At 51.4% G+C, this 5,900-nt stretch overlaps 3 protein-coding genes across 3 annotated transcripts, besides 5 other annotated features; 1 reads left to right on the forward strand and 2 right to left on the reverse strand.

Annotated features, from left to right (window-relative positions):
• Nucleotides 1-462: 462 nt before the first annotated feature.
• Nucleotides 463-500: a microsatellite.
• Nucleotides 463-501: a microsatellite.
• Nucleotides 502-528: a microsatellite.
• A 1,228-nt stretch (nt 529-1,756) lies between these two features.
• ACLA_049500 (uncharacterized protein) lies at nt 1,757-2,422 on the forward strand (the record flags this gene model as incomplete). The annotated part of the gene is made up of 3 exons (XM_001271903.1): nt 1,757-1,858; nt 1,967-2,267; nt 2,340-2,422. 3 exons carry the CDS (start codon nt 1,757-1,759, stop codon nt 2,420-2,422), a joined length of 486 nt encoding a protein of 161 aa, XP_001271904.1.
• A 76-nt stretch (nt 2,423-2,498) lies between these two features.
• Nucleotides 2,499-2,559: a microsatellite.
• Nucleotides 2,523-2,558: a microsatellite.
• On the reverse strand, nt 2,553-4,125 carry ACLA_049510 (uncharacterized protein; the record flags this gene model as incomplete). Its single annotated transcript, XM_001271904.1, has 3 exons — nt 2,553-3,568; nt 3,630-3,698; nt 3,744-4,125. 3 exons carry the CDS (start codon nt 4,123-4,125, stop codon nt 2,553-2,555), a joined length of 1,467 nt encoding a protein of 488 aa, XP_001271905.1.
• Nucleotides 4,126-4,847: 722 nt separating this feature from the next.
• On the reverse strand, nt 4,848-5,597 carry ACLA_049520 (uncharacterized protein; the record flags this gene model as incomplete). Its single annotated transcript, XM_001271905.1, has 2 exons — nt 4,848-5,284; nt 5,573-5,597. The coding sequence occupies 2 exons, from the start codon at nt 5,595-5,597 to the stop codon at nt 4,848-4,850; spliced, it is 462 nt and encodes a 153-aa protein (XP_001271906.1).
• Nucleotides 5,598-5,900: the final 303 nt, after the last annotated feature.

Genomic DNA, 5,900 nt, shown 5'->3' on the forward strand with positions numbered 1-5,900 from the left:
CATTGCTCCCATCCCCTTTTCCCTTCGCCTTTCCCCAGCACAAGATTCCCGCAGCACAGGGACGCTCGCTTTCACTCGCACAACCAAAATGCACCCCAAGCCAACGCCAACATTGGACGCCTTATTTTGTTTTGGCCCTGCGCTGGCGATGGAGGTGGGGAGCATATAAATACAAACACTCCAATCCAGTCCAGTCCAGTTTACAGTTTTACTGTGTGGGTGTTGGTTAAGGTGTGTACCTATGCGATGGATGCGGGTCCCTGCGGGTATATATACACATATTACATATGTATATGGTTATAGAACATGTATACCCCCGATAACGGATAGGAGAGAATGCAACCAAAAGTGAAGTTGATTGTTGACTAACACGCCCGTTCCGTTGGCTCGGTCCGTTGCGGACGGGAGAGAGAATATGTACGAAAGCGTAGGCTGTAGCCATGCTTGCTATGCACGGCAGGGTTTTTTTTTTTTTTTTTTTTTTTTTTTTTTTTTTTTTTTCATCCTCCATCCTCCATCCTCCATCCTCTACAGAGAGACCTTTAGATCTTTTGATCTCCGGCGACGGAGATGGCAACGGTCAGTAGGGTAGGCAGGCCTGGCTAGGCTGGGTTACACGGCAGGCGGTTGGGCGGTTGCACACACAGGAGAGGACCGTTTTGAACTGACTGGTTACTTGGCTTGCTTGCTTGTTCTTGGAGATGGGAGGAAAGGTACGATGTAGAGAGATCATGATCTATTGGAGCGAAGCATGATTTCCCATCCGGGTTGGCCGAATTGGAGCTCCCAGGGGGGGGGGGGGGGTGTTGTTGAAGAAATCAAGAAGCCAAGAACCCAATTGCTCCCGAGACTTGAGTCTTTTGACAGCTCAAGGCTGACGGGTCGTTGCTTAGAGCCCACCTGCATCATGCACAAAAGAAAGAAGAAAGGAAAGGGGGAAAAAAAGGACAAACCGCGTCCTATCAAACGCATCGCGTTTCGTTTCGTTTCGTTGGCCAATGTGTCCAACCGTCTCTTTCCCCGTTTTTCCCCCAGCTGCACTAGGCTAGGTGCCAGTGACAGACGGTATCTTATGCGATTGATTTGATGTTCGTAGTAAGATGGAGATCAAGCTATTTGCAATTGATATATCGTAGCCGTAGCCGTAGATGTGGATTATAGACACTCTACCATCACCCTTTCTTAGAGAGCTAGAATTTCAAGTCTCTTACGCCAGCATCCAAGCCCCAAGCCAAAAAAAAAACGTCCCCAGCAAAAATGTGCCAAAAACAAAAAAAAAAAGAGAGAACAAACGGCTACACACATCCCAAACCCCGTCCTCGCCGCTGTCGACCACAATCGCCCAACGGCCTTGCAGATGCCCGTCCTGCCTGCTTGCTTGCTTTGCTGCATCGACCGTGCTCTGCACGGCCCTCTTTTTATTTTCTCTCTCCTTTGGTTGTCAAATCACCACACAGCGCGTCCCGATTGGAAAAGAGCTTCGAGGGCTGGAAGGGAGGGGCGCAAGAGGAGCCGGAAGGGTGGATGGCAGGCGGATTGTGTGACATGCGTTGGGTGATGGCTGCAGTTAAGCGAAGGTGATTGTATTGAAGTTTTTTCGTGGGATGGGGATTTGGGATCTGTCGAGGACTTATAAGGTTCTTTGGTGGGTGCTTGTTTTTTTCTTCAACTTCGACTTCGAGTTTGTCTTTGTTGTTTTTTTTTTCCCCTTTTCGCTCTCCCCCTTTTCACAGCGTGGTACCAGCTGATATACAACATGCCGGCTGTTGGACCCCGTGTGTCAAAGGAGGAATTCATGCAGGCCCTGGGCTTGAATTCGCATGATCCCCAGCATGAGCAGTACTATCGGGCGATGCGGGTATGTTTTGTTGATTCCACCTATATACAAGCCGTATAACCGCGGGGGAGGAAACAAAATGTGTATATTTACCTGTCAGTGCTGAAGACTCATACATCAATCAACCAGGACGAAGCCATCATCGTATACAACCGCATGAACCAAGATACCTCCGACCTGCTGGACAGCGTGCGAAACGACCCCAACACCCGTCCGCCCTTCTTCTGGCATCATATCCGGCCCGAGAGGCAACGATGGGGCATCATGGAGATCTCGCGGAATGCCGGGCCCCTGACTCGGTCGTTGTTCGAGCGCGGGAGCACCACCGGCGAGTATGGTCCGAACTGGGTTGCTGGGTGGTTGCTGTACAGCGTGTTCCGGTCGAGAGATGTGCGCAATAATCGTAATCGGAGGAAGGGGGATGACCACGGTCAGTGTTCTGTTCACACATGCCCCTAGCAATGGGAGTTGGTGGATGCTCATGCTGATGTTGACAACCCAGGCCATGACTCGAAACGTGAAAAGCAGGCACAATCGGACACCGGACTGACGAAGAAATATTATGACCCTGTGAGAAATGGATGAATGCTGTGGCTTTTTGACGATGCTGGCTCTCTGCAACATCTCCCTTCCTGTATAGACAAAACCCTTTTGCGTCGCTAATCAATTATCAATCATCCGAATAAATCAATCCATCAATCAATCAATCAATCAATCAATCATCGTCCTCGACATCTTTTTCCCTCTCTTTCTGCTTATGTCCATTCTTATACCTTCTCTCCTTCTTCAGGGCCTCGGTGACGCGGTCGTCCTGCTCATCCTTGCGCTCATCCCAGTCAACGTCGTACTCGGCCGCGATGTTCTTGATCTCCCGGCGTATCGCATTGCCTTCGTCGATGAGCGTTTCCCACAGCTGCAGGTCGATCCCTCTCATCTGATAGAGTTTCTTCTGCCGCGCGTTGATCGTGAAATCCAGCGCCGAACGGTAGGAGATCTCGCGGTTGTGATACAGGAACCACAGATAACCACCCATCAGTGTCGACAAACTGACCAGGTACGTCACAGGCTCCATCGTGTCCCAGCCCAGATCCGTCCCAAACGTCAGCTTGTACACGAGGCACCACCAGAAGGCGAGCACGCCAAACCCACCCAGCGCCACTCGCTGCGCGCCGCGATGCGCCAACGTATCACATTCATGCTTGATCTCCGCCAGGCTTTGGATCCGCCGTGAGATCTTCCGCAAGCGCATCCTGAGGAAGTACGTTCGCTCATCGAACGACGGGACGGCCACGTGGATCTGCTCCAACCCTGCCGGAGCGCCTTCGATCGCCACGATGAACTCCTCCGCCCGCGCAGCGTCGCGGATAAAGTCTCCGATCTCTGTCGACTGCGACCACCGGACGAACCGTTGCTCCTTGTCTCCCTTGCCCGGCTCCGGTCTTCGTAGATAGCTGAATGATTCGTCCACCTCCTCGAATTCTCCCTTCCGCTGTACCACGACACCCTCGTCCTTCCCGCCTTCAAGTCGGTGCACATGCGCGTCGGTTTCCTCATACAGTCGCTTTTTTGGCCGGACGGCGTCTTCTTCTAACTGCAGTGCGATAAACGAAATCGCAGGCGGAGGCTTGTGTCCATTTTCGTCTTCGATTGGTGGAATCTCCGATTGAATCAAACGTTCCAGGTGCGAGAGGGGTTGCTGTGGGTGGACCAGGATGGCGATCTGTTCGATATCTTTTCATCTGTCAGCTCTCCGTTCCATACAAAGCAAAATCCAACAAGACAGTCAACATACCTCGGCGCTTGATCGTCGTCAACGGAATGAGGAGCTTGAACAGCCTCGACGGAGTCGTCAATAATTTGCCTGTCCACTGTCAGCAGCCATAGCCAATCACCGCCGGAAACAAACCCCTCTCACCCTTCGTCATCGCATTGACAAGCTTGTGCTTTGACCCTGAGCCATCATTTGTCTCAGCTTTTCCCCCGCCATTGTCTTGCGGCCGCGCCTTCCTGAGCTCCAGCCTCTCCAGTTGATCTACTCCGTTTCCCCCATTGCTGTGTTTGCCGCTCAATTGGCTGAAAAACCGCTCTGTATCTCTCGCGTCATACACTCTCAACGCTCCTCCATAGTGAACACGCGCTGATATTGACAGCGGAAGCGGTGCTGCCTCTCCCTGTGCCTGGGGTACTCGCCCAAGAAACGAACCATGATATCGGAGCGCACCAGATCGACTCCCTGGATTCGCAGACCGTAACGCAGCCGCAATCGGTGTGCGACTAAAAGCCCGCATGCCTAGAATAATAGGTTGCGGAGCTGACCATGCAATAATGGACGATTGGAAACTCGTGCTCTGTGCTCCGTTCTCCGCGTTCCGTGCAATGTAGATGGGGTGGTATGCTATTTTGAAAGTCTATACAGCCACTTCGACGAGAGGGAAAGCATTTTCAATGCAGGAGAGTCACTTCCTCGAATTCGTCATGTCGTGTTGTCTGCACGAGCGAAGCCAATGGCTGATAAACAGGTCAGTTCTGGAGCTGTCCCGATTGTGCCTTGGAAGATCCAGGCGGAGAGCAATACGTCATTGTGGCTAAATTATGCAAACTGTACAAACACAAGCTGTTATGCGAAAGCACGTGCTACAGTTGATGCCTCAGGAGAATAATTGGGATGGCTGTGTTGTTCAATCAACCTTTGTGCTTCGTTGATGGTTGAGGGCACTTGAAAGTTGCTGGGAAAGGTATGAGTATAAGCTTACGAGTCAAAAGGAACAAGCTCAGTCTGTTCCGGTATTACCCTTGTCCGTCGAATTCGTGTTTATCTACTGGGGAAATAACTACAAATCATCCTCACATACAAAATCACATTGCGAATGTCATTTCAATCTATTGGGATATTTCAATCATGTCATCAATCATCACGTCGTAAGGTGTTTTGCCTTTTTTTTCACTTTTCTTCTTCTTCCTTTTTTTCTTGGTTCAATTTTTTCGTCTCGTTGCTGCTTGCCCTTCTTGATCATCGAGCAAATCTGTTGGCAAACGCTTCACCACTGCAGCCCACAGCTCTCGGGGACGCTATAGCTCGGCCATCCCGACCGAGTCGGCTCCCCTCATGGCTTTCCGGGCTGCTTCCACCGCTCCTGCTCTCCCCGCTCGTGGAAGTGTCCGTATCGTCGAGGTATCGGCCCTTCCTCCCCGTGCCAATGGCGACGGGGATTCCCTGTATGATCCCGCCGTGGTCATGGCCCGCGGGATACATGCCGTCGTTGACGGAGAAGTTCCGACAAATCAGGTACGCCCGCATGGCCGCATTCTCGCGGGCAAGGGTCTCGGATTCGCTCACGGAATCTGTTTGGTACTCGCGGTTGTTGACACGGACGACGCAGCCGTATCCGCCTGTGCCGGCGAACGATTCGTAGACCGGCTCCGGCCAGTTACGCCGTCGGCAGAGACCTGTCGCTCATAGTTATTGGATACTGAACACTCAAAATTGGTATATGGGGAAATCACAGAAGCCGGGAACGCCATGGTGATCTCCTGGGAGTGAGCAGCAAATCAACGCAGATGTAGATAACGCAATGTTTCGCCCCTGCTCATCGTCCACATGAAGATCTAGAAGTTGGCAAGTTCTCCGAAAAGAGTGTAATGAGGGAAAGCGTCAAATATCCTCCAGCCCTGTCAAGGTCTGGATTCCGGGTAGGGAAGGACAAGGCACGAATAAGGGTAGATTGCGCTACATACTTGCGAGATAGAGGATATAATACATCGTGAATACAAGTAAGCGGCCAATAAAATGTAGGCGGCAGAGCGGTATCGGTCTGGTATTCGCTGCCCCGGCTATGTTGATACTGCACAAGAATCCTGGTAGTTACTCCCAAAATACTCGACAAGCCTTCGCAAATGGCGTTTGTTGCTGCCCAATGTCCACGTTGTTCGTACAGATGATGCGATTTGCTATCTGTAGAGGATCAAAAGTCCTTTGCAGCGAGTCAATCGGTGTCCAGAAGCTTAGTATAGATCAATGTGAACAAGGAAGGTCGCCAGATGTGAGGACATTAGATCTAGCGGC

This window comes from Aspergillus clavatus, genomic scaffold, assembly GCF_000002715.2.
Source record: "Aspergillus clavatus NRRL 1 1099423829800 genomic scaffold, whole genome shotgun sequence".
Lineage (NCBI taxonomy): Eukaryota > Fungi > Ascomycota > Eurotiomycetes > Eurotiales > Aspergillaceae > Aspergillus > Aspergillus clavatus.